This window comes from Podarcis raffonei, chromosome 1 (genome assembly GCF_027172205.1).
Source record: "Podarcis raffonei isolate rPodRaf1 chromosome 1, rPodRaf1.pri, whole genome shotgun sequence".
Classification (NCBI taxonomy): Eukaryota; Metazoa; Chordata; class Lepidosauria; order Squamata; family Lacertidae; genus Podarcis; species Podarcis raffonei.
This window is the reverse complement of record NC_070602.1, coordinates 113,702,787-113,729,838: the sequence shown is the minus strand read 5'-3', so window position 1 is coordinate 113,729,838 and position 27,052 is coordinate 113,702,787. Positions and strand designations below refer to the sequence as shown.

At 41.0% G+C, this 27,052-nt stretch overlaps 1 protein-coding gene across 3 annotated transcripts in view; it reads right to left on the bottom strand.

The window, feature by feature from the left end:
* The window catches only part of SESTD1 (SEC14 and spectrin domain containing 1), a 50,127-nt gene that overhangs the window by 4,352 nt on the left and 18,723 nt on the right, over positions 1-27,052 (bottom strand). For 2 of the 3 annotated variants that reach the window (XM_053409690.1, XM_053409697.1), the window contains exons 6-13: positions 18,340-18,453; positions 17,499-17,596; positions 16,349-16,404; positions 15,009-15,220; positions 11,176-11,298; positions 4,274-4,468; positions 3,014-3,128; positions 965-1,124 (exon numbers count right to left, since the gene is read on the bottom strand). In XM_053409690.1, the coding sequence (XP_053265665.1) occupies positions 965-1,124; positions 3,014-3,128; positions 4,274-4,468; positions 11,176-11,298; positions 15,009-15,220; positions 16,349-16,404; positions 17,499-17,596; positions 18,340-18,453 (1,073 nt within the window). The remainder of the gene's footprint in view (positions 1-964; positions 1,125-3,013; positions 3,129-4,273; positions 4,469-11,175; positions 11,299-15,008; positions 15,221-16,348; positions 16,405-17,498; positions 17,597-18,339; positions 18,454-27,052) is intronic. The other variant, XM_053409680.1, reaches the window with a different exon arrangement.

Genomic DNA, 27,052 nt, shown 5'->3' with positions numbered 1-27,052 from the left:
GATATAATTTCTTTTAGCTATTGCTATTCTCATATAATATAGGAGTACTGAAAAAGCTACATTGGCTCCCAGTACGTTTCCGAGCACAATTCAAAATGTTGGTGCTGACCTTTAAAGCCCTAAACGGCATTGGCCCAGTATACCTGAAGGAGCGTCTCCACCCCCATTGTTCAGCCCGGACTCTGAGGTCCAGCTCCGAGGGCCTTCTGTCAGTTCCCTCACTGCAAGATGTGAGGTTACAGGGAACCAGGCGAGGGCCTTCTCGGTGGTGGCGCCCACCCTGCTGAACTCCCTCCCATCAGATGTTAAGGAAATAAACAACTATCTGACTTTTAGAAGACATCTGAAGGCAGCCCTGTTTAGGGAAGTTTTTAATGTTTGACATTTTCTTGTGCTTTTAATTTTCTGCTGGGAGCCAACCTCCATCTCTGTGTGGCTTTTGCAGTGGACATTTCTTGGGGTTTAGACAAAGTAGCAGCAGCAGAGCCTGTTTTGCTCATAGAGAAGCAGGAAATGGAGACTGAGATCGGCAGCCTCTGAGTCTTAATATCAGGGGAGAAAGATTTAATATTTAAACACTACAAGATAATCATCTGATAGATAAATCCTAAGGACTTTCAAGACTGGTTTCAGTTCATTTTCTTTGTCATAACTTGTAAAGAATACATTTTTTCAGTTTCCAGATATAAGCAGATCAGGGTTTTGTTCATTATTAAGTTATTCTCTTTCATTATTAACTCTATTCGTTTTCAGCCTGATCCTTTGGTCTTTTGTGCAGTACTATATGGCACATTATGACATCTTAATGTTCTCTTTAAAAAGAATACCACAACTGCAGTTGCTGAGTTATCAAAAGGCATCAAGTGAACTAAAGCAATTTTAAAGTCATACAGAATTTTCACACAAAATGGCACAGTTAAGCTAGAGGGAACTTTTCAGGGCTGCTAGGCAGCATAGTTATTACCTTTGCTTCCTGAGCTGCATGTCTTCCATCACTCCCTGGATGTGATCAACATTCTCTTTGTTTTCCGTGGTTACATCTTTTCCATAAGCCCAAGATGCCTGGTTAGATATTTGATCAAGAAGACTTTGACCTTTTTCACGCAAACCTTGCAGACCTAAGTCTAAGGTACAAAAAACCCAAATTCTTTGTTTCATAGAACTAGTACATTTCCCACCCTCAAACAGGTGCAAATGTGAACAAATGACATATTCCCTCTACTCATGAATTTCTGTCCAATTCTCTCTTCATCCATGTGCAAGTTTAGTTGCAGTGATTTCATTCAATAAATGATACGTCACTTAACTTACTAGACTTTAAAATGAGCAAGTTTGGCAGTCAACCCTAACTGTATAAACATATACATAGCTAGTGTTTAAGTTTCCGAATGCATCTTTTTTTTAAAAAAGTATAATTTCTTACAGTCACAAAGTTAGTATTTATTATGGGGAGAGGTCACAGCTTACTAGCAAAACGTACAGCTTGCATGCTGAATGACCCAGGTTGAAACCCTGGTGTCACCAGTTAAAAAAGAAATACTAAGGGCTAAGAAAGACTGAAACACAGTGGAAGACAGTGACCAATAAGGCAGCTTTATATGTTAATTATTTCTGTCCCTTCCAGTCTTATGAACTGCTATCGCACAGCAGGGATTTTGAAGTTTGCCCACTTTCTTAATTTGACTATTGTATGCATTATCTCAGTTTACGTTTAACAGGTGTTTTTCAAAACGAAAGAGATTAGTTTTCTTCTTAAAAGGTAAAGATAAAGGACCCCTGACAGTTAAGTCCAGTCGCAGATGGCTCTGGGGCTGCAGCACTCATCTCGCTTTACAGGCCAAGGGAGCCGGCGTTTGTCCGCAGACAATTTTTCCAGGTCATGAGGCCAGCATAACTAAGCCACTTCTGGCGCAACAGAACACCGAAACCAGAGCAGCACACGGAGACGCCGTTTACCTTCCTGCAGCAGCAGTACCTGTTTATCTACTTGCACTGGCATGCTTTCGAACTTCTAGGTTGTCAGGAGCTGGGACCGAGCAACGGGAGCTCACCCTCTTGTGGGGATTCGAACCACCAACTTTCTGATCAGCAAGCCCAAGAGGCTCAGTGGTTTAGACCACAGCGCCATCCACATCCCTAGTTTTCTTCTTAAAGCTTTGTAAATACTGGCACAAATCTTCCAAGTCTGGACATATTATGCAGCTTAATCATAAGCGTCCTCCACATGATAACTGTTAATTAAGTGAAGGGGATCCATATGATCACAAGGGGCAGCAGGCTGAAGACATGTGGTGTGTTTTTTTCCATCCTCACTGTAATGTTCAAACGCTCAACACTTGTGTCTGAAAGAGGGAAGCCTAAATGCACAGACCTTTACATGCACAGACTTCCAAGAGAGCTGGAACCCCAACTGCATGGAGGTCCAAAATGTAAAGAGGTCTGTGCATAGAGGCTGCCCATCTGCAATGTCCAGTCTCAACACATGGACTCCCTCTACATGCAATTTAATACACGAAAGCAGCTTTGTAAGTTTTCAGCCTTGGAAGCAGGTGGATTGTCAGGGATTCACGTACACTGTTTATGATGTTTCCTTGCTGCAATACAAATGAATTTAAATGTACTGTTAAGACTTTTACATCTCAACAGTATTTGAGCCAATTGCAAAAGGAAGCCAAGAGTTTGCATGCAAAATCCAAACAACTGTAAAGCAAATCCAATTATTCAATTATGCTTGTGCCCCCCCATTGCACAGTTGTTGTTTTTTAAAAGAAAGGGAATTGTAATTATCCCCCAGAGAAAGGGATGGGAGGGGGATGTGCATCTGAGAAAAGGCCTGCCATGCTCACCCAATCTCTTCTGCATGAATTGCTGACTTGTGGCCAGAAAGGTCCGTTTCCCCCTCTATGCTTAGTTACGAACGTGAGAGAAACATCAATGTATACTTCAAAATTTATTTTCCCCCAATTGTTCACTGTTTTATAGATTTGGAGGTTTCTACAATGTATGGGCTTACCAACACTTTTCAGTTTCTCTTCCAGTAGCTTTAGAGTTTGCTGAATTGACGTCCCGTCTGCTGGTGCAACATCGACACACAACATCCCTAGTAGGCCATCTAGTTGCTGAGACAACTGAAAAAGACAGCAAGAAAAACCCCAGGTATCATATTACTTCAAAAACCTGTGTTTCTCGTGCTTCCACCAAGGATGTGCTGCAATAGCCGGGTGTGCTGTGACACTGACACACACACACACACACACACACAAGCTGTAAAGGGAGATAAACCTAGGAGATAGGGAAGCTCACAGGCAGATGACCTGAACAGCAGATGCTCCTTACCAAACACCCTTCATCAAGAATGCTGCTGCCACACTTTCTACCGTCTCCAATGATCAAGATGTGGACTCCCAACAAGACCTGATATGCCTCTTTTTGTGTGTGTGCAAACATCGATAAGGGCCCCAGGTACAGAGTGGAAGAGGGCCAATAGTTTAAGATGAAGAAAAGTCATCACTTGTGGGCATTACAAAACAGGAGGAGAAGCAGGATGTGCTTTAAAGTGTCAGATAAGCACAGACACTAAGCACTGTGGTCACGACATTCTACAGTAGTCAATGCCCAATGTCCTCTCTCAAGAGCAATAAAAATAAGCGCCCTCAATGACTATAAATTCAATTTTGCATAAGTAATAGACACATCAGAATCTTTCTACAACACTGCAATAAATTTTAGCTGGGGCAATCAGAATAAGATCCACTATTTGACTACTGATTCAAAACCCTATATAACTGACTTTTTTACAGTGGTACCTCGGGTTACAGACGCTTCAGGTTACATATGCTTCAGGTTACAGACTCCGCTAACCCAGAAATACTACCTTAAGTTAAGAACTTTGCTTCAGGATGAGAACAGAAATCGTGCGGCGGCGGCAGCAGGAGGCCCCACTAGCTAAAGTGGTGCTTCAGGTTAAGAACAGTTTCAGGTTAAGAACGGACCTCCAGAACGAATTAAGTACGTAACCAGAGGTACCATTGTATTTCTATTCTTTGTATATCATATTGTTCCTTTATTGCTATAGCCAATGGCTGATGCAAATAAAGATTCATTAATTCATTAAAAAAAAATCCTCATAAAACAGAAGGCTTTAGCTACTGAAAGTCCTCAGAAATGGATTGGTGTATTTTGGAATTTGTTCATTCCTAAAAACCTGTTTGCCATCTGTAGTAATCATCACACAGCAAGACTGTACAGTGAGTAAGAATGTATACTGACTTACTTCTTGGGCAACACCATGGAAATCAAGTGCTGCCTGCAACAGATTCTGCCTGAACTCCAGCTGACTGGCTTGCCGGTAGCAAACATCACTTAACTGCTGCTGTAATGCTTTCAGTTCCACAAGGTCTTCTTCATCCCCGGCATTTAACAAAGCTGCAATCTGTTGATTAAGTTCCACATACACTGCAAACCACTCCTGCAAAAACAGCACGGCAGAAAGTATATCAGAACTGCAATGCTTTTTAATGTTCCTTTTAAGACAGCGTGTACACACACACATTCAACCAACTTATTACACAGGTTTACATATGCTTCTGTCTAACAGTAATGCATTAAAACCAGCAGCACACAGACCTGCTCAAGTCTCCGTCCATATCAAGTCGAAAATGTCATGTCTTTTTCAACTGAGCAATTCTGTCATTTAGCAAAATCAGTCGTGGACCCTTGGAACCATTTTCAGCAAGTCCTCTTTTTCTCATCATCTTAGGATTTCTGGGTTTTCCCCTGCCGCCTTGCCAAAATGTAGCCTCTCATTCATTTTGTAAGCTTATGCTCTTATCCGGTCTCTTTAATTTCTCCCCTACTGCAATATCCTGTTCTTTAGCCCAGTAGGCTTCTTAAAAACAAACTTGTATCTATTTAGCACACATATAATTGTTGAAATAATTTGTTCTGTGAAAATAATCAAATTTCAAAAAAATAAAAATATTTAGCACACAGCAACATGTTTTCAACTGATCGTCTTCTCTTGTTCCCTTGATCACATCCCTCTTCCCTCCCTCCTTGCTGCAGCTTTCCTTTCCATTGCCTCTGCAGCTTCACAGAATTTCAGCAGCCTCTTTTCCTTCAGTATTATCAGGAGTGCACATCAGTTATCTTACTAGTTTATTATTTATACGGCATTTCTATACTTCAGCACACTGTGCACCACTGATCACATTGAGCTCACGGATAACTTGCTGATGCAACCAAGGGCCAAGAGAAGCAACAGGATACACAGGACAAAAGCAGACAAGCATATGGGCAAGCACCTCCATGCTTTCGCTCTAATAACCCTTGTGCGCCAGTGCGAATGTACGGCGCATACAACTTTTGAACTTCTACCCTGCATGAGATCTGTGAACATGCAAAAAACACAAAAGAACATCGTCTTCTTGGTGTTGCCTTATTCTAAAGCTCCTCTTCTTCCAACAGCCTCTACCCAAGGTGGAATTTCTAGGTTTATATTCTCAAACCATTAGGCCATACAGGCTCTCAGGAAAACCTTCCCACCCCCCACACACCCGTTGCACTTTTTACTACATGTAGATGTGCTGATAGCACCCAATTTAGGAATTTAACTTGAAAGCCTGTTAATGGATGAACAGGATACCTTGAGAGCCACCCCTTCCCATATGTATCTGCCAGCTTAGGAAGTGCCTCAGAAGTCTGATCATGAAAAGTTGGTTGATGGGTACCCACCTCCCTGCACAGGGCTGGCCCAAGACATCTTGGCACCTGAAGCGAACCACCAAATGGTGCCCCACCCCTGCCAGAGAAGAAGGGGTGAGTCAAGGTCTACATCAGGAACAAGGGAGGGATAAAGATCTATACAGTGGTACCTCGGGTTACATACACTTCAGGTTATAGACTTCGCTAACCCAGAAATAGTGCTTCAGGTTAAGAACTTTGCTTCAGGATAAGAACAGAAATCGTGCTCCAGCGGTGCGGCAGCAGCAGGAGGCCCCATTAGCTAAAGTGGTGCTTCAGGTTAAGAACAATTTCAGGTTAAGTATGGACCTCCGGAACGAATTAAGTACTTAACCTGAGGTACCACTGTATTGAGATCTGTGGCCCTGTGGATCCTGCCACCTGAGGTGGTCTTCTGACCTGACCTCATGTGTGAGCCGGCCCTGTCCCTGCAATAGCCTACCAAAGCTCTCTATCCTGCATTTAAATGAGCAACCTAAAAACTATTTTATTTCAGGCAAGCTTAGGTTTCATTGTATATTTTTATAATTTCATGTTGTTGTTGTTTTGTTAACTGCCCCAATAATTTAATGGAAATGCAGTATTATCAAGAAAACAAACAAAGAAACAAACAAACAAAGAGGCTGTTGTGCCTTGACTTCCCTTTCCATCTAGAGTGGTATAATTTCACCACTTCCGTGTGCGTTCTTAATCACTTTTCTACTTTGTTTTGTCTAGTCACATATTCTAGTGACAAATCTTTTGGGGGGAAGTCTATCTTATATATGCACTCATTATCTATCATGGTTTGAACCTAATCATTGTCTGAAAACTGCTAGGCAGTAAATAGCAATAATGTCACTTTTCGAAAACGGACTATGACTCAGGCCTTTAAAAGGTGAAAGGAAAGGCAATGACTCAGTGTTAAATGAATATTTAAACTATTTTGCAGTGCCAGTGGAATAAATGGCATCCGTAGTAAGACTATTGCCTGCAATAAAGTCAGAATCCTTTTTAGTAAACACAGTTAAAAAGTAATTAGCTAGTAAATCAATGAGACAGCAGATTAAAGAAACACTTGAGTTATTTAAAAAGCTTTTATGTATATAAAGGCAGTAACTTCTAATTGCTGCCTTGCGCAGCCTTGGTGTCAATTTCCAAAATCTGGCAGCAAGAGACAGATTGACTGATGTTGCCATAATGCTTTATTTACTAAGGAATCTTTTGAAACAATTAGAAATTCATGAGGTTCCAAAGATTTCTACTGGTGGTCCTCTAACACCATTATAAATCCATAATGGAGAAGGTAACAGATGGACCTAATCTGTAACTTTAACTTTTGTCACTTTCAGTATATAGGCTGCGTAAAGGTCTCTGTAGGTATGGGGAACCTGTTAACGATGGTCCTCCTCGAAGACTTCCAGATCTAGATAGTTTCCCAGCATTTCTGGGGGACTTTGTTGCAGGTATGACAGGAATAAAGGTAAAGGGACCCCTGACCATTAGGTCCAGTTGTGGCCGACTCTAGGGTTGCGGCGCTCATCTCGCTTTATTGGCCAAGGGAGCCGGCGTACAGCTTCCGGGTCATGTGGCCAGCATGACTAAGCCGCTTCTGGTGAAACCAGAGCAGCACACGGAAATCCCATTTACCTTCCCACTGGAGCAGTACCTATTTATCTACTTGCATTTTGATGTGCTTTCGAACTGCTAGGTTGGCAGGAGCAATGGGAGCTCACCCCGTCACGGGGATTCAAACCGCCGACCTTCTGATCGGCAAGTGCTAGGCTCTGTGGTTTAACCCACAGCGCCACCTGCGTCCCAAGGATGACAGGAATAGGCTGCTATAATAACTGGATGGAGATAAATCAAGGTTGCTGGGGCCACCACAAAACTATTTGGATACAACTGACATGATTTCTGGACATTGTATGCACTACTTTTGGAAATAGATTTTTCAAAAAACAAAAATGCTCCCCTACATTAGGACATCTCCTGGCTGTATAAGATTTGGTGTTTGCTGACATCACAAAGAAAAAGAATTAAGAGAAGGCAAAAAATTCAGCTTTTAATCTGCTGCATTTTTATGCTTGAGCGTGAATGTGATTTATTTTAGTGTTTCGTATTTCAAATGATTTTATGAAGAATTGTCCTCCTCAGTGTTGTTGTTTAGTCATTTAGTCCAACTCTTCATGGAACCCATGGACCAGAGCACGCAAGGCACTCCTGTCTTCCACCGCCTCCCGCAGTTTGGTCAAACTCATGCTGGTAGCTTCGAGAACACTGTCCAACCATCTTGTCCTCTGTCGTCCCCTTCTCCTTGTGCCCTCAATCTTTCCCAGCATCAGGGTCTTTTCCAGGGAGTCTTCTCTTCTCATGAGGTGGCCAAAGTACTGGAGCCTCAGCTTCAGGATCTGTCCTTCCAGTGAGTACTCAGGACTGATTTCCTTAAGAATGGATAGGTTTGATCTTCTTGCAGTCCATGGGACTCTCCTCTCACTAATTTGTGTAGGCCCACAACAAGAAGCCCCCCTGCTTATTGTTGTGAAGTTTGGTAGCCATGATAACTTTTTCCCAAAAGGAACAAAAAGAAGAGGCCAGAACATTGTGCACTGCTATTATTGACCATTGGTGTGTTGACACTAGGAGATTAGCAGCAGAATCCAACTTGGAAGCCCAGCCCCAGCAGGATAAGTCCATGATGACGTAAGTATTGTGACATAAGCCATACTGTCTACTAATGGTCATGCTGAAATGCAATGTCAGAATTTGCCAGTATCTTAAGAACTCACTTTACAAAAATCAATGCAGTTAATGTGGATTGAAGTACAAAAACACAAGATACTGGATGCAACTTCTAAAGAAAAAATATAATTTATTGACCAAGCTAACAAAGGAGTCTACATTAATCCTCATTCAACCCATCTTGAGTGTTTTAAGTAATGAACTGGATCTACTATGTGGTTCAAATCAGACTCCGATTGGTTGGGGACGAGGGGCAGGAAATAAGGGGCAATATCCAACCAATTTGTTCTGTCAGCAGAAATATAACAGAACTCCCCTTTCCCTCACGTGCCCTGCACCCTCACCAAATCTGCTCCACGTGGCTGGAGAAAAACCCAGAACAGGTTTGGATGGCACAGAGTTTTGTTGTGCAAGCAGAAATCCTTGTGCTGATGGAATGAGCTAGTTGGAAACAAATTTAATAAATAAGCGAGTAATTAAAAAGTCTTGGCATGAGGACTGGATCAGCCCAGCCCCGCCCCAAATTTTTTATTTTTAATATTTTACCTCTTATGACCTCACCAATACTGGAAATAAAGGGGGAAAAGAAGTAGGAGACTCAGCTGAGCACTCTGATTAGGATGAAACTACCTCGACCCAGTCATACTGATTATTTGTTGAGTGGGGTGGATGCGCTAACCCTCCTGATCTGTACGATCAGCTGAGGTAGTGGGGCTGTGTATCTTGACCACACATGCTAGTAAGTGGCCAAAAGTGAATGTAAGCCTTGTGTCAAAAAAGGTTAGCAACCCTGGCTGCTGCTGAACAAGCAGAGAGGGAGAAACTCTGCCCAGAAGGAAGATTATTGGCTCAGAAAACTACCTGCAATTTACTGAGCTTTATGAAATGTTAATACTTCAAAAGGTCAAGGGTACCTTTGAATCTCTCTTTGTTATGGCAAAGTACCAAGAAGAAACTGGCTCTGTGATTTCAGGAACTGATCTGATCACTTCGTTCCAGAGAAGAGTAAACGAGGCACAAGTTAAGATAGAAAAAAGTAGTGCTGGCCATACAGGCTGAAAAATGGGAGACACTTGGGATAGTATATCAGAAGTAACAAAACTTCCTATTCACGATGCTTCATTGCAGTCTGTGGCCATGAACCTCCCTTTCATCGAACACCTCCACAGGCAAGTTAGGAGGCAGGTGACTAAATAAGAATGAACCACCTAACTTGCTGTAGATTGCAAAACTTTTTCTAGTCACTGTGACACTGGTGCTTCAGACCACTAAGCTTCAGCTACTGTGAGGTGCTATGGTCAGCAACTAACTGCATTGCAATTTTTTTTAATCATTTCAGTAAATGAATAACAAGCTTACATTTTATACCAACCTTTAACAATATTAAATTTTAAGCTTTTTTTCCAAAGACAGGAAATAAAATGGTAGAACTGACCACCGGGACGTGATCTGGATGTTGTAGAGAATGTGGATGAACAGAACCAGCAGGGCACTTTTTATATTGCTCAGTGAAATGATGTGGGGTATGTGAAGCAGAGACATCACCTTGCCAACAAAGGTCCGTATAGTAAAAGCTATGGTTTTCCCAGTAGTGATGTATGGAAGTGAGAGCTGGACCATAAAGAAGGCTGATCGCCGAAGATTTGATGCTTTTGAATTATGGTGCTGGAGGAGACTCTTGAGAGTCCCATGGACTGCAAGAAGGTCAAACCTGAAGGAAATCAGCCCTGAGTGTTCACTGGAAGGACAGATTGTGAAGCTGAGGCTCCAATACTTTGGCCAACTCATGAGAAGAGAAGACTCCCTGGAAAAGACCCCTGATGTTGGGAAAGATAGAGGGCACAAGGAGAAGGGAACGAAAGAGGACAAGATGGTTGGACAGTGTTCTCGAAGCTACCAGCATGAGTTTGACCGAACTGCGGGAGGAAGTGGAAGACAGGAGTGCCTAGCGTGCTCTGGTCCATGGGGTCACGAAGAGTTGGACACGACTAAACAACAACATATAAAGATCGCTGGATACTAACAGGGTATATCACACATTGTCCACTCACTATGCATATAATTCAGCGCAAGATGATGCTTGTTTACTGGTCAGTGTGTGCAATGCTACTGTCATTCACAATGATATGGAGGTGATACACACTGACTGGAGAATGAATGCCATTCCCTACATCCTCCTAGTAGAGAACATGATGTCTTTTGAATGTAAACAGTGGTCAGAGTAGTCTCCTCCCTCCCAATTCTCCATTCAGTTCACATTAACCCCAATATGTTCTATAGTCCAGTGTTTGAACTCCTGGAAAAACAAAATCTGCCTTTGCCAGTCATCAAACAATCTATGCTCCGAGATTATGTATGATCTTAAAACTGAGCATTCAAGTAATTACAATAAGTGGCTCCCAGATAGAAAGAAAAGATGACATATATTACTCCTAAATCAATGCTTCCTTTTTGTGTTTTTAATCTCACCAGAAATGCGATCACTCTCCTTTAAAAGAATAAAAATTAGTATACTGCCATGACATTAGAATTTAATTAACAATGATTAAGATCAGCAACACAGTCTGTTGCAGAAGAATAGGTGCAGTTTGATATAGCTCATAAATCACTGTCTAAAATTCACTAGAAAAATGTCACAGTAAAATGTTGCACATAATGAATTATATATAAGAACAATCATGCAGCAACTTCCTCGGGAAAATGAAAACTCACACTGTGTTGACTTTCAATCTCTTCATGTTTCTGCTGCAAAGCTTGTGAGGCTCTAATTGAATCACCTATCCCCCACTGGGTTCTAAGCTGTTCTGTGCCGGGTCCTTCAAGCCAGTTCACTACCTGTTGATCAAAACAGCAACATTTTCACCACAGCAAATAATTAAACCCACGCGGTCAAGACTAATTTTTAAAAGAAATTATTGTTATTCAGATTTTGCTCAAAATAAAGTTCGCTTTTAACGGCAACGTGCTCGCTACCTCAAGATAAATAAAGGCAGCGGGGGTCCTTACTTCCTTTTAGGTGCATAAGCTAGCAGACCCGGCAAAGCTGATCAAACATTTCCCAATGCTTTTTCGGGGGAAGAATGTCTTCTTTGTGAACCTTAATAATATGTCGTCTCACATTAGAAACAGAGCATGAAGATATCTGGCTCATTCACTGTTTTGTCAATTCATATCTGTATTAGTAGGTAAGATGAAAAGCTGGCTTCTTTAAGAAAACCAGGGTGTGTGTGGATTCTTTAGTTCCCCTGCTGAAATCTAAATTGTTCTAACTTGCAGAACTACACCACCTGACTGTGTGTTTAGGGATAAATATCAGTATCTGCTACACTATTTGCTGCTCTTTTATTACAGGCTATTTGCAGGTTGCTTAACAGAGGCCTTAAATGGCAGGTGTCAAAACAGAACAGATGGGGCTGGATAAATATTTGTCAGAATTGGTTTCAGAGCGATGGCTCCTACCTTGCACTACATAAGCCATCATAATGATCCTTCTGGCCTAACCTACATGTATGGCAACAGAAAATGAGAACTATCAGCTTCCAACCAATGGACACACAAGAGATAAAGGTGTTCAAGAGGAAACACACTAGGACACTAATAACATGCAGGCTGTATCTCCTGAATATGGAAAGGAAAATGGATGACAAGGGCTGTTCCGCGCATTTGTGAGGATTGGCACTGGCAGCTGTCAGTGTAGTGGGGTGGCGGTTCTCAGCTGAGACTTCCCAAATGCACAGGCAGATTCAATCTGGTGTTCCTGCGGGTGTGTTTGCACCATGACGACCTCACCCCTGCCCACCTACCTTCAGGTAAGGAGCAGCAACCAATCAAAAGTTAGGTAAGCGCCACTGCCCCACCACTACTGGTAGGAACATACGGCCTAAACCTTTTGATTCTTTTCACCTTCGCCAACTTCTACAGCAGCATCCTGCACTGTGTACTTTTGAAACTTCCACACGTTTTACAATCAGAACTAGGGAGAAACTACTAATAAGAAAGCGGGGGTGGGGGGAAGTGTCAAAAAACTGCCATACAAGCCAGAGGTCTATCTCAGAGGACCTTCTGGCAGTTCCCTCATTGTGAGAAGTGAAGTTACAGGGAACCAGGCAGAAGGCCTTCTTGGCAGTGGCGCCTGCCTGTGGAACGCCCTCCCATCAGATGTCAAGGAGATGAATAACTATATAACCTGTAGAAGACATCTGAAGGCAGCCCTGTACTGAGATGCTTTTAATGTGTGATGTTCTGTTGTGTTGTTTCTGTATATTATGTTGGAAGCTTCTCAGTGGCTGGGGCAACCAAATCAGATGGGCAGGGTACAAATAATAGTAATAGTAAAAATAATAAGGCAACCACTAGCATTTTTGTTGCTTGCACCACAAAAATATATGTGAGGACACCTCAACCATACACCTGTATGTGGATAGTTAGTCTAAGCTAGTGATTATCTATTTTACAGTTACTAAACAGCAAGAAAGAAAACTCCTACTGCAGTAATTATCAAATGATACTGCAAATCATCTCTTGGCATCGTCCTGTTTCTATTTCTTTTAGTTCAGTTTCTTCTTTTTATCACCAAGAAGACATATACTTCTGATATACCTGGGCAGCTAGCTTAACAATATGATTTTTGATCACTTCTGCCCAAAGATCTTTAGAATATTTTTTTTCCAAAAAAAAAAGGTCTTCCTTCTGGCTCCCCATTTAGATATCTTCTGCAGATATCTTCTAAATAAAAACACAGATGAATGCTCAATTTCTTTGCCTGCAAAAGTTCAATTCATTTACCATGCAGCTTCAGTAACACAGGCAGAGCAAATGGATGACAATTTCTAATCAGAATGATGCAAATTGAGGTTGATGCCCCAGTAAACAAGTCTATTTAAATGCATTAATGATGGCAGTTTGCCAAACTAGGTTATAAACCTCATTCCAATCAGCCCATATTTGCTCAGATGACTCGAATGCTCAAGTTACCACAGAAATAATATTTTGTTTCTTTTATACCTATGTAATATCCATGCCTGACTGTTTTTTAAAAAAAACACTTTAAAAGAGATTTAAAAGTGAAATAAATGATTATTCTAGAATACTGTGAAGTGGAATATTTTGATTTCCTGCCTCTCCAGTATTTAAAAGGGTGAAGGTTCATGTGCATAGCATCTAAAATATAAACACATTCAATTTCAAATAATAGGCCTGGGGAAATAAATGAATTGATTTCATTTCCTTTATTATCTCGACAGAGACATTGTCTGAAGAAGTGTTGAAAGCATCAATTACATACCAATTTCCAAAGCACCAGCCCAGCCCTTCATGACCTTCTAGCATACAATTCATTACACGGGTTTTTACTCATTCTAGTCAGGAAGAGCCTTGTATGACAACTGTTCTTTTGGATTTTGATCAATGGATATGCTAACCCTATTTATCTATTAATCACTAGATAGACTAATTATCTTGTTTATATTAAATCACTTTTTAAAAGAAGAAGCAAGAGCCACCCAACGACCTTTGCTTTGCTAGCTTGTAGTTGCTTCCATTCAATTTTATTGGTAGTTGAACCCAAAATCTACCAGAAACAGATAGGCATTATTAACTGCTTTGACAACACCACAAGTTAAGTGGGTGCAATTAAGACTGATCTGTAATATCCCAACAATGTAAGAAAGCTTCAAAACCAGCCCAAATGCTAAGCTATACGTAACCTGCTTCATCACATGACAGAACAAAGTCACACCTGGAAGTGGGGAAGACCAATAGCGACAAGGCTGTAGGTCTCGTGTCGTGAGGGACACTGTCTCAATAAAGAAACTGATGGGCAGTATAAGCGCGCGCGCGCACACACACACACACACACACACACACACACACAACGGATAGCTAAAAGCCTTTATTCCAAGCTACTGACCACATCTAGTAGCATTCTCAGTGCATTCCTCAGTGCATTCTGCTAGGTAAAGGTAAAGGGGCCCCTGACCATTAGGTCCAGTCGTGACCGACTCTGGGGTTGCGACGCTCATCTCGCTTTACTGGCCGAGGGAGCTGGCGTAAAGCTTCCGGGTCATGTAGCCAGCATGACTAAGCCGCTTCTGGCGAACCAGAGCAGCGCACGGAAACGCCGTATACCTTCACGCCGGAGCGGTACCTATTTATCTACTTGCACTTTGACTTGCTTTCAAACTTCTATGTTGGCAGGAGCAGGGACCGAGCAACAGGAGCTCACCCCGTCGCCGGGATTCGAACCGCCAACCTTCTGATCGGCAAGTCCTAGGCTCTGTGGTTTAACCCACAGCGCCACCCGAGTCCCTGCTAGACTGCCGCTTATTTAATAGACTGCTAGATTGCCGCTTATTTAATGGAATGTATTGAGCAGCCAGTTTTTAAGTGAGGTTGGGGAAACTCTACTGATACTTATAATCTGGCTGTATTCATACATATGAAGTAAGAAGAAGATGCAGAAGAGTAAGATAGTCTGCTAGACCGAGCCAATTGGATGCCCAGTTAACAATAAATGATATAAGCCAAGTGGAGCTTGGGGCACCTACCTGCATTACCTTCTGTTGAATCTCCTCTAGCTGAGAGCGCTTGCTCCGTTGCCTGCATACTTCTTGGTACCGTGTATATTGTTCTCTGAGCGAGTCTAGCAGCTTCATAACCTGGGGCTGAGCAAGCAGTTCGTCATCCATGGGAGACCACGAAACCCCTCCGTCCGAACCATTAAAGCGGCGTTGTTGCAATTCAGATAACAGCTCGTGACCTTGAATGGTTGAAGAATGAAAACTGAGCATTCAAATGGTGCCTCAGATGTGGCATAGTCAGGTTAAAAAAAGGAGCTAGGGTGTAAAAGACGTGAGATAAAAGGAAGGTGGCTTGTGGTAGGCTAAAAGTGAAAGGGGGGGTTGTTCGTATTATGGGTTATCATAAATCACTTTCACATCCTATGCAACTTTCCCTCGGGGGTGACAGTAACAGCATGATAAAAAAAATCTTCTGTATGTGAAAATATGGAACGGTTCACAAATTTGCAGGTAACCCTTGCACTGGAGAGATGCTTAGCAAGGGTGTAATATGGAGAGTTATGGAGACACCGGGTAGAAGATACACTGATCAGTGATGTCAAAGACATTATCCAGTGGGTGCCTGGGCACTCACACAGCTGCATTTCAGATAGCAGTCCAAGTTACAACGACAATTATTTTTATTCCTTACTTTTCTTAAACTTGTAAGCCATCAATGTAAAAGCAAGGGATATAGATTATCTGAATTTTTAAAAAAATGATACTGAACACCAGTTACAACAATAAAGAGCTAACGTTTTATGTTCCCACTGACTCCAATTTCAGATAAGCTTAACTTTTGCTGCAAAAATGAAACAATCCCTAAATAAACAACTGTACTTCCTTGAGGAATGGTACCCAGATCCTAAGGAATGGATGAGCAAAAAAATTATTGCACTGGAAACTAATGTAGGCCCAAAGTCTACATTTTATTTTCCATAATAAAAAATTTAAGTAAGCATATGTCGAAGTACATGCTCCCCATTATGCTTCCCACTTGATTATTTATAAAATAACTTAAATTGTTAATTGTCTTCTTGGCGTTCTCAGAGCTTGATTAGTAATTCCAACAGAAAAGGAGAGCGGAATATTTCTCTACAGCTGCGGTTCCCAGAAATGGAAGAGCAGAACAGCAGAGGGAGGGAGGGAAATGTACTTTTAAGTAGATAAGGAAGATATTCATAACACTTATTATTCTGTTTCGTTAACACTCCTCCACCAAGAACAAGTCTAACACACCAAGAACAAAGCTTTAGCATTATATACTACCCCTATCCACAACAATTCACAAAATCCAGTAAAGAAAAACGATGCCATAGTGGGTATACCTGTCTGCAGAACAGTTTCAGGATCAACAGATGGAAGGAAATTCAAGTCTATAGACCTTGAAATAGAAAGGCAAATGGCTGTTACTTACTTAACGTTGATAACTGAAGTTTCAAGCATTGAACACAAGTATATAGCTTCTTGACTTCTATAAAACATTCTAATTAAATTTCACATTTTCATTTTCTTTGTCAAAACCATATTTGGTCATGTCAAAAAAGAAAAAGAGACAAAGAGGGATCGAAATTTCAGAAATGTTGGCATAGTTGACACCGTAGGCTATTTTTCTTTTCAGTTACTTTTCATACAAAATAAAAATAGCCCAGGCATTCTCAATCTTGAAAACAAAAAACTAGTAAGACACACCCAACTGATAGCAGTACTCAACTACATTTTCTACATTAGCACAAGGATTAGTGCTTAATTCAAGGAGATTCTCCACATCTCCTCCTGCTACACCACCCCGGAGGGTCAGGGGGACTCCCAAAACAGATGCAGCAGGTGTGCTGGGGTGTGTGTGTTCAATTATGCAAGGAGAAATAAATAATATTTTGCACAAATGGAACCCCAGTAGTCTCCATGGAAAAAGCAAGGGTCATTGCCACACACCTCACAACCTGGCAGAGACCGAAATACTGCATTTTAAGGAGACCTAGGAAGATAACAGGAACTAGAAACTACAACTATACATTCCTGGGGAGTGACAAATGGTTCCTGGGGAGTGATAAATACTACCTGTAGATACAAACAGAAATTCAAATTTGGGGACACCAGAAAGAGCAAAACATAGAACACAAATGCAGAGAAGGCAACAGCTGCACTGAAGCACTTTCCTGGCAGCATAGACATAAGCAACCCTACTTTCTGGCTAGCTTTAAGCCAGAGATAAATAGCCACAATTCCAGACCGGCACTGCACATGAAAGGTAAGTTAGGATGCTGTGTTTTGGATTTCTGTATGACAGAGGTGTTTTGTTTTTGTATTTTAAAAAAGTTCAGTATCCTAGCCAGAAACATCAGGGATCTTTTACACAAACTATTCCCATTCCAATGTTGCTTTTGAAAGCACCTATGTCCCTTCCGTGAGCTATAGTTTATAGTCAAAGGATTTAATTACTAATAAACTGTTAACAGAAACAAGAAAAATAATTACCTGTCCTTCTCCTGTTGGTTTCCTTTATCATTTCCACTGTTGATTAAGGCAAGCTCATCCAGTAAAGATGTAGATTCTTTTGTAAACTTTTCAAATGCCTATGTAAAATATTTAGAGTTACCATTACTGCAATTGATTTTTACAGTCTCGTGCTTGAAGACGGATTGCCTGTCTGAGTGCTCCAACCCTGACACTGGGAAATCATCTCTAAGGCCTAGCAGCTTAATAACAAGTGAGTTAGAAAGGCACATACAAACAACATAGAACATGTTGTAAAATGGATATCTTGCGCTCTCAAAGAACTGTTGCTGCTACTTTCTGGATTGTTAACTCCCAAAGACCCTTCAAAGGCAGTTCTCTCTTTGTACACGAGTCCAATACTGATTTAAACAAAACATTAGTGGCTGTAGTTTGGTCACACCTTCCCGGAAACAGGTACAATGGGGCTTATTGAACACAGGCACCTTCAGAAAGTAACTCCTCTAGATGGACCAGAACCATAATAAAATAATTCTCCTATTTTCCAGGCAATCCAGAAAGATACTGTAGCTGATGGTATTGAAAACTGCTGAACCGACAGAGTTCCTCCTATCCAGTTCCCAGGGCAATTCAACTAGGGCAATCAAAGCAATTGCCATCCCAAAATCAAGCCTGAAGACTGAAATTGAGGTATACTAGGAGTGGGGAACTGGATCACAGTGATATCAGGTGACTCATTTTTTGCCCCAGCATTTTGATGCCGCTTGGACACACCTAACACAGCTATTAATATTTCCAACCACCACTTTCCCATAGAAAGTGTACTGAAAAAGAACAGACAAAAAATTGCCAAGCAACTAACCAGCCTCTTGTTCAGCCAGTCCATATGATCGTAGGTAAGACTCCCTCCAAAATCTTCTGTCAGCTGGCATGGCTCTATGTATCGTGTAAGCTTATTGGCAGATACTAAAATAACCTGTATAAGTAAATTAAAATGGGCATTAACAACAACAACAACAGCGTCACACACTTAATCAACTCAGTGGCTACTGATTGGTGGTCCAAAAAGCATGTTTACTCAGAAAGAGTTCCCACTGAATTCAACAGTAAGTGCATTTAGGATTGCAACTTTAGTTAGGAACTACAGATTTTGCAGACAAATCATGCAGTATAGCATCAGGAGTAGCGATCTGCGGGAGGAAGTGGCAGACGGGTGGCAGTGATGTTTGTCTTTATTGCTTTTCCTCAGAATCTTCCACATCCATCCAGTTCTAGGCATGTATTTCCTATCAAAAATACGCGGCTGGGGGGGGAATGGGGGGCGGGAGTGGGGAGGAGATCTTGGGGGACGGGACGGGGGGAGGTAAGAAGCTCATCATCTGCTTTCCCCCCTACAAAATGCCTTCGGTCCATTCAGCTCAGCAGAGAAACGTATGCCAAAGTTTCAAAACATAAGCTAACCAATGGGCTGATTTAGTTCCAGCCTTGGTCAATACCTTCCCTTTTCTCCATCCTGAAATGTTACAATCCCTAAATTCATTTACTGTTAGGTATACAAAGAAGCATTTTGTACTAAATAACTATGAGCTACAGTTTGCTAGCTCTCAGTTGCGTGCCCATGATTCATTATTAATATTTACAATTAAAGCATAAGCAAATTTAAGTATGAATATTTCAGTATGTTAATACACGGATTGTGAAACAAGTTTTGTTGGAGACAAACATTAACAAAATGCGTTGCTTTTACAGCTTTAAAGTGTGTCTGTTTCTGAAACAGAGAGAAACCTATTCCCGTACTCCCCCAACCAACGCCAGCAATGGCAAGACTCTGACAGAATCCCAACTTTCATTTATTAAAAAATGGAAATTGTTCTCTCTCCTCACTCAGTTGTGTCATACAAAAATCACTCTGACTACCTGAACATTCCTCCAGTCTAAGGGAGCCGTAGGTTATACAAGAAATTGGATGGATATGCCTAGCCTTTGTCTTGCATGACCAAAGAACTCAACAATTAGAATATTACTGAAGTTAATCTTCCTGTCAAATATATACACTGAGGACCAAGAAATGACATTTATCACATAGTTTGATGCTGCATAGCTTTTCTGTTTCTTTCATTAAAATAGCGAGGATGGGGACTGCGACAAAGCCAAGGCTACAACAGACACTAAGTGGTCAAAACTGTGGGAACCTTTACAAAAAGTTGTGTTTCTGAGGTTTGGTGGATCATAACATCATTCTTTTTTAGAATACCACAGATTATATATATCATTAGAAAAACAATTTAATGCAGAATATATTGCAACAAACTGTGCTGAATTACCATTATTCTATCAAACATTATAGCCAAATAACCAGAAATTATACACAGAAAACCATGATAAGGGGTATTTTCATAACTTCTCACCCTTTCTGTTAGTAGCGTAGAAACCTTTTGCCACAATTAATGTCCTACAACAGCATCCCAGGGAGTGAACCCAAGGATTTTAAGTTCACCAGGTGTTGATGTGAAACCAAAATTGCATGATTGCTTCTATCAAACGTGCTTTATTCCTTGGTTGCTTCTGACTGACAAGTTTATTTAATCGGCTCCACAGATTTTCTATTGGATTCAAGTCAGGGCTATTACATCACTTTCTAGGTGACCAGTCAACTCTCCATGTCTTGTTAGATACAATATAGGTTATTTGCCGATAACTTTTGATAGAACAAAGATCATTCAACATGGTTTGTAGCATTGTAAAGGTAAAGGTACCCCTGACCTTTAGGTCCAGTTGTGGCCGACTCTGGGGTTGTGGCGCTCATCTCACTTTATTGGCCAAGGGAGCCAGTGTACAGCTTCCGGGTCATGTGGCCAGCATGACTAAGCCACTTCTGGCGAACCAGAGCGCACAGAAATGCCGTTTACCTTCCCGCCAGAACAGTACCTATTTATCTACTTGCACTTTCATGTGCTTTCAAATTGCTAGGTTGGCAGGAGCAGGGACCGAGCAACGGGAGCTCACCCCATCGCAGGGATTCAAACCGCCGACCTTCTGATCAGCAAGTCCTAGGCTCTGTGGTTTAACCCTCAGCGCCACCCGCGTCCCTTGTAGCATTGTATTCTGCATTAAATTATCGGTCTAATGATATATAATTGTATGATATTGTTTTTAAAAAAGATTGATGTTATGAGCCATCAAACTTTAGAAATGCAACTTTCCCCACAATTTTGGCCACTAGTGTACGTGCCCATCCGTAATTTGGTACTTCCACCACTCTCTGAAATAGAATCAAACCATCTCCCTCCCACCCTTGCTAGTCACGACAGAAGGAAAGATCCCATGGGCAAACAGTCGGAACTGAGGGTGTCCCAATTCCAATAGGGACCACAACAGGAGCAAACGTGTCCCTTCCAGGTCCCAATTCTGCTCAGCCCCTCCCCTGTGGTGGCTTTTTAATAAAACAAGAAAATAATGAAAGCAGCTATGCAGACATATTTAATCTAAACCCGGAAAAGGGCTACCATGTATTCAAGGGAAAGCCAAGGGGATGTCCTGCAGATCCTGTGTAAACAAACGTCCATCATCCCTAGTTCACATGGCCAATGGTCCAAGATGATAAGCTGTACCATACATATAAGCCGCACTTCCCCCAAATTCCGACTGTGAAAAGTTTAAGTGCGGCTTAAATTCGCGACCTTACAAACATGGGCTTTTGCGGTATCGCTGCTGAAACAGACATACGGTAAAACGGAACAGGTGTGAGTGCCTGCAGAATTTTAGGGGAGCAGCTTATATTCGGGTATTGTCTTTTTCCCTCTCCCCCCCCCTTGAATGTTAAAGGTGCGGCTTATATTCAGGCCAATATGGTAATATGCAAGAACTGAAGGACACCATATTGGCACCCCTTGTTATACTCCAATTTGAGCACCTGGCCATTTCAGAATGACTTGTTGATCATGATTAAAAATACATTTCATTAGCAATCTGCACTTAGCCTAGTTTTTATCTTCATTAAGTTTCAACAGTACAGTTTTGTTAGACGCAAAGGAGGAGAGGACCACCTGGGAAAATGCAGGCTAACCTTGAGGGTAGCAACTGATTTGCATTTTCCCTGCATAAAGAGAGTACATGCTATATGCATGGCTAGTGGATATGTTGCGCTCCCAAATTATATTATCATAATTTCTAGTTATGTGCACTAAGTAGCAATTAAACATCTTCAAACAATATGTGATTTTTTTAACAAAAAGTAATTTAATAAAAAAAAAGTAATTTAATGGAGCGTTTTCCTGTTGAAAGCACTTTAAATACTTCTGTGATATAAAAGATTCCGCTTCATTTGTAAGAGATGCTAGGGTTAGTAATGCTCTGGTTCCTTGCTCTCAATGAATTCAGCAGGAAAGCAGCTTACTATAGTAATTATTAGTACTAATTTCATTTCTACAGCACTTTATATTTTTAAGAAAAAAATCTAAAGTGGTTTATAATACATTCAGCCATCAAATAAAACAATCCAGAATAAAACATTACTGAAGAAAGTCAAATATAAAGTATATATTCAAAGTAACATACTTGACAGGAAAGTAAAATATTATCTTAAGAATTTCAAAATAAAACATTACAAGGTTTCAAAATAAAGCATTACAGTGGTACCTCGGGTTAAGTACTTAATTTGTTCCAGAGGTCTGTACTTAACCTGAAACTGTTCTTAACCTGAAGCACCACTTTAGTTATTGGGGCCTCCTGCTGCTGCCGTGCCACCGGAGCACAATTTCTGTTCTCATCCTGAAGCAAAGTTCTTAACCTGAAGCAATTATTTCTGGGTTAACGGAGTCTGTAACCTGAAGCATGTGTAACCTGAAGCGTATGTAACCCGAGGTACCACTGTACAAAGGAAGTCAACTACAGAATGCACATTCAATGCAGCAAAGTTAACTACAGTGGAACCTCAGTTGTCGAACGCTTTGGAAGCCGAACAATTCAGACAACCGACAACCCGGAAGTGAATGCTTTCATTTTCAAATGCGCCTCAGAAGTCGGAAGACGACCGGCAATTGCGCCTCAGTTGTCGAATGTTTCTGGAAGTCGAACAGACTTCTGGAACAGATTACCTGCGACAACAGAGGTTCCAGTGTCTCGCTCTCTCTGTATGTGTATGTGTGTGTGATTTCAAAAGAAAACATTACTAAAGGAAGTCAAATATAAAATGCACATTTAAAACAGCATAATTAACAAGAGAATAAAATATTACCATAAGCACAGAACGTATCTGCTGCATGGCAGTTTAATGGTGGGCGGCAGCAGTGGAAGCTCAGACTCGATGATCCTGGGTCTGCACTAAGAGACAGCCAAGATGATCTCTGGTCTCTTCAGCAGCCTCCTTAAAATAAAATCTACTAAGTGACCCAGTACTAGTATATACCAACTGGCCTGATCCAAGAAAGCAATTCTTCACAACAAGGTGGAACCCTTCTTGTGAAATATGATTACAAGTAACCTGCAACAGCAAAATGTTTCACACTTCAAATGGTCTCACCTTTTTCATGGACAGGCTGCATACACAGCCATACCTTGGTTCTCGAACGGATTCCATTCCGGAAGTCTGTTGGACTTCCAAAAAAGTTTGAAAACCAAGGCACGGCTTCCGATTCCTGCACTCAATCAGAAGCCGTGGAACTTGAGTTGGATGTTCGGCTTCCAAACAAGTTCGCAAACCGGAACACTTACTTCCGGGTTTGCGGCGTTCGGGAGCCAAAACGTACGTGTACAGGCGTTCAACAACCAAGGTGTGACTGTATCAGAAAGTATAAAAGGTAAAAGGTCCCCTGACCATTAGGTCCAGTCGTGACCGACTCTGGGGTTGTGCGCTCATCTCGCTCTATAGGCCGAGGGAGCCGGCGTACAGCTTCCGGGTCATGTGGCCAGCATGACTCAGCTGCTTCTGGCGAACCAGAGCAGCGCACAGAAACGCTGTTTACCTTTCCACCGGAGCGGTACCTATTTATCTACTTGCACTTTGACTTGCTTTCGAAATGCTAGGTTGGCAGGAGCAGGGACCGACCAACGGGAGCTCACCCCGTCGCAGGGATTCGAACCACCGACCTTCTGATCGGCAAGTCCTAGGCTTTGTGGTTTAACCCACAGCGCTACCCACGTTCCATATCAGAAAGCATGCTTCCCCCCTAATTAATGTAGATATCCTTAAACATATTCATGGTAAAAAAATTAATTTGGACACCATGCTGCTTTTTAAAAATAATTTCCAAACTGTTCAGTTAACAATGCCCTAGGCATTAAAAGCTTTTAGTTTGATCTATCTTTTGCATCCGCATCTCAAGCTACTCTCCCCTCAGAAATCACATTAACCACTGCTATTATACCAGATCTTATCTTTTCCAAAGGGAAGCCATTCACACCAAATGCTTTTTCCTGCTCCTTATGCGAATTTATACCTTCCTTTCACAAGATGTGAAGATGCTTTAGTGTCAGCAACAGGAAGGCTATATACGATACTACAGTTTCCATTTCTTGCATTAATTTTTGGGGCGGGGAGAATCGTGAAAAGAAAAAGAAAAAACACCTGAGTGCAAATGGCTTATTTGGCAACAGACTTGGGTGCAATATCAATTTATAGTGAAAAGATGAAGCTTCTTTGAGAATCAAGATATAACTGGACAGATGGTGGCACAGACAAACAGCATCAATAATTTATGCCTGAGGGCTCTTATTTCCCTTTTGGCTTCTTATGGCCACCCCTATGGTGCTATTCATGGCTAGCAAGAACGGTGGTGATAGGGCTTAACCCTGCTCTATTCAGTTCCCCAGTGGTTTTACTTCTTTCTACCAAGAGCTTCATATCTACAGACAGCTGCAATTCCGCCCATGTTAATGAAATTCTGCTGAAATAGCAAGCAAGCTCTTTATCCTTGAAAGAAATGGAAATTTCGTAAAATCACTGCAGTTGTCAATTTTGTTAATGACTGCGCCATCATTGGATAAGCCATGGATGTTGTTGAAGACAATACCCATGGGACTTAATTCTGAATAGACATTTCTTACACTAGAAAACAATTGGATACACTTTTGTACTAGATGATATGAAATGCATTACCTCAGCAAGCTTATCTACACAAACATCACAAAAGTAGGTCCGGTGAAAGCATTTTTCTTTCTATTTATACTGCAGTCACAAGTTCATACTCAAGCCATGAAAATCCCTTATTGTGAACATATCACATCCATTTGTAACATTCTTATGAAGACAAAGACCACACCAATTAGTTCCCTAGTTTCCTGTTGCATTTTCAACAGACTATAGTGGAACTCAATTACGGAAACCAACACATTCAAATTTCAGTGCAGTCATTTTGTATAATTTAAACTTACAAGGTTTTATCTTCATAATTGAGGTTCAGCTACAGCAGCAGAAATTATCCACATGGCCACTGAAAATTCTCAATTAAAAGCCTCTCCATTATAAATTTAATTGAATACATTTTTATGATTAAGTGACTGATATTGAATTAGACCTTCAAGTCAAATAATAAAAACTGCCCACATTTCTTAAAAGTGCTAGAATCTGGATATTATCCCAGGCTCATTAGTACATCAGATTTTTACTTCAAGCATTCTGTTAATTATGTCTGGAAAATTGTCAGTGCCAAGACATAGTAGGAGACAGATCAGTCATAGGGGAAAACATTTATCAAAAGTAAATTTCAACCTACAGAAGGTTGCCATTTTTACAATTATTACAAGCAAACCAAGGGCCCAGATGACATTAGATAAACCTCCACAAAACAACTTCAAAATATGTATTTCACTTTGACAAGGGTAGCCAACATGGTGCATTCCAGATGTTGTCAGACCCAATTCAGCATTTCAGAAAACAATCTAATTAGGTTTGAGTCTGAATCCAGATTCAGATAAATTAAGCTTTGTGCTTCCCCCATTCACTATTACGTGGAAGTTTGATTTTTTAAAAATGCTACGACTTCCCTGCTCATTATTATTAATGTTTGTATTTCTTATTCTTTTTTTATGAAATTAGGTGAAATTCACAGGCATAGCAGCCCCTTGCAAGTGCACAAGCCCTGCCAATTTAAAGAGATACAGGTCCCGGGGCTTTTTGACTAGGCACCTTAAAAAAGGAAGCCCAACATCTTTTTTCTGACAGAAGTGGATAAAATTTGCAAGCTTCTTAGTATCCTCTAAGAGCATCCATCATGTCACATGTCGAAAGGGTAGTTGCAACAGTTTTTCTGCAGAGACAGACTTTAGGTCTTTGCAACCTACTGGGGTAATTATAAAGGATTTACTGAATCTCGCCTGTTGTTCTGTTTGTATGAAGGGAACGTACATAAGAAAGGTTCTCCAAGTAAGAAGCCCATGAAGTTATGCACCAATAGTTCCATGGGGTTTTGTGCTTAGCATCTTCAAAACTGATTTTTAGGGGTGGGGTAAGTGTGAAGAGAGAACAAAAAAGGACTCTACTCCCTGTGTTTTTGTGGGAACCAATTTTATTATGAAAATTGCATCCTAGAGGCCCCTAGGATTGCAAAATTTCAGAAGGCTAAGTGCCGGGGCTAAGGGGTATGATCAATGAAAAAAATAAGCTTCAGGCTTGAATGCTGCCAAAATGCCACTGAAACTCAAGGAAACAAAAGTTCAAAGCTGATTTGGCAAGAGTAGATGTGCAGATATGTGGCATAGAGGCAGAAGGACTTGAATGCTCAGCATTTGCCAAGCAAGCACCACTAACAAAACTAGCAAAGAGAACAGAACATACAAGAACAAGCAATATATTTTTTCAGCATCCCTTCCCCAAAGCACTGTGATTGGACAGCTCTAGTAAAAAACAACAACATAGCAACACACGCAACCCATTCTCTCTGATTAAATGTGGGACCTGACAGTCAAAAAGGAACTTTCCCTCATCTTTTCCCCACCCTGGCATTTTCCTTTTAGAGAATACTGGAGATAAAAGTTTTGCTTTTAGCAGGCACAATGTCTGCACATTTGAATCTCCCCAAATCGCTTTGGCAATCCCTGCTTTGGTTTGGAGTCTGCCAGAGAAGTCCTGATTTGGTTTGAACAAGACTTGAATCTGTCTGAAGCCAACATGCTTCAATTCTTGATCTGTCCAAATCTTTTGCACTTGTTTAATATCAAAAGACAAAGTGCTGGCACAAGGAGTTGTTCAGTGAGAAATAGTTACAATAAACTGTAATGCAGACAAATTAAAATCCACCTTAAATATTCTGAGTAACTATAATATAGGTTAACAACAGGAGTTAGTTAAATTCATGGCAATAAAGTATTATGTTTCAAGTGATAATGTTCTATAATCATTGAAAATGTTTTGAAGGTCTTGTGGTAAGTCTGAACTAATGATCATGTCTGAACTAATGATCAGACTAATTACACTTACTAACTAATACAACAAAGTACTGCAAACCCACTGTAGTGAGCTTTATTGCGAAGCCAAATGAATCATTCGGTAATTGCATTGTAGATTAGTAGCTATTATAAGTGATCAATTTTTACTCAGTTGCATGTGCAACTTTGGTGTTCACATCTGACAAATGAAA